At 35.5% G+C, this 1,644-nt stretch overlaps 1 protein-coding gene across 1 annotated transcript; it reads right to left on the reverse strand.

The window, feature by feature from the left end:
• Positions 1-697: 697 nt before the first annotated feature.
• On the reverse strand, positions 698-1,318 carry LOC131858962 (uncharacterized). The gene is made up of 2 exons (XM_059212462.1): positions 1,026-1,318; positions 698-944 (listed from the first exon to the last, which is right to left on the reverse strand). The coding sequence occupies exons 1-2, from the start codon at positions 1,316-1,318 to the stop codon at positions 698-700; spliced, it is 540 nt and encodes a 179-aa protein (XP_059068445.1).
• Between the last annotated feature and the right edge of the window lie 326 nt (positions 1,319-1,644).

Below are 1,644 nucleotides of genomic sequence, written 5' to 3' on the forward strand. Positions count from 1 at the left end.
ATGGCAATGAATTCATGAAATCTCCAATAAATTATATATTTTTCCATAAATAACAAAATATTCGCCAATACATTTAAATAATTTTCAAGCGGTGGATAAAAATCACCAATACATTTAAATAATTTTTCCTTCGAAGTAAAAATTTTCGCTCATACAATTATATATTTGTTCCTTTTAACAAAAATTATTTGCCTCCCACAATAAATATTTCCCCATAGAACAAGGTATTATTCGCCAGAAATTTATGGAATTATCGTACCCTAAAAAAAAATTGCCAATACAAAATAATTTTTTTCCCCATTTAAAAAAAAAAATTCACCATCAATATGAAAATTTCCCCCCGAAAATAAAGTTCGATTCGCCATGATTTTACACAGTTTCCTGGGGGGTGGTTTCTTAAAGTTATCCCTGCTGGTGGTCCTCGCCTTACTTGATTCCTAGGAGGCTCATTCTTTGCTTCATTGGACCTTGGTGGATAAGTTATCCTATTGTGCTGGTCATTCCTATTATAGTTGCCCTTGTTGTTATTATTATTTCCATTCCTCTGATATTGATTAGGGGGTGGCCTTCTTTCAGATGAATTATTCCTTTGACTTTTATTGAAGTTGATGTTCCCCTTGAATTGTTGCTTCCTTTTAAATGAATCATTCCCATTAATTTTTTGTCTTGTTGTTGCTAGGGACTGAATCTTTCTTTCCTACTTTAAAGACTTCTCAAGTACATCATTCTTGTTTTCAGGGCCATGCATGTCAACTTTTGCCTCTATGTTGGTGTTTATCCCTAAAATGAACTTATTGGCTTGTCCTTTCTCATCCTTCTTATACATGGGTACATAGTTAAGCAATTTAACAAACTTATCCCAATATTGTTGGACTATCAAGGACCCTTGTCGAAGATTATGGAATTTTGTCACCTTCTCAACAAAGAATACTTGTGGTAACCACCTTTTACAGAAATTGTGAACAAATTGATCCCATGTAATTGTATCCCTGCTATACCCATTTTGTTCCTTTGTGTTAGTCCACCAGCTAGCTGCCTCCCCTATGAGTTTATAGGAACCCCATAAGGCCTTGGTTGCTTTGCTAAAGTCCCTTAGTTCAAAGTAATTTTCCATTTCATTCAACCAATTTTCAGCTCCTTCAGCAATTTGCTTTCCATCAAACTTAGGCGGGGTGATTTTCTTCAAATCCTTAGATAGCTCCAACATATTGTTTTCCCTCCTATTGTCTATCTCAGCCCCTCGATTGTTTCCAATGTTCCCATTTTTAATTCCACTTCTATTTTCAATGTCATTCTGCTTTGCCCTATGGTCCTCCATTGATTGCTCCAAGGAGTTGATCTTATCCCTGTGTTCGGTTAGCAAGTTGATTATAGCTTCAACCCCATCTTCATTATTCCCTTGGTCTTGTTTATTTCCTTCATGGTTTTCTTCATGGTTAGGCTCCCTTTGTCTCCTAGTAGTGGTAGCATGTCTTCCATTTCCTCTTCCCCTTCCACTTCCTCTAGCTATCTAGGTTTCCCTGGAATTTAAATTATATAGTTAGTTCTTGATTTAAGATTTTACAATTTTATCTCGACTGCTTACAAGAAACTCCTTTAGTTATCTAAGTTTAAGTGAGGATTTGAAATTTCGCTCTGATACCA

This window comes from Cryptomeria japonica, chromosome 10 (assembly GCF_030272615.1).
Source record: "Cryptomeria japonica chromosome 10, Sugi_1.0, whole genome shotgun sequence".
Lineage (NCBI taxonomy): Eukaryota > Viridiplantae > Streptophyta > Pinopsida > Cupressales > Cupressaceae > Cryptomeria > Cryptomeria japonica.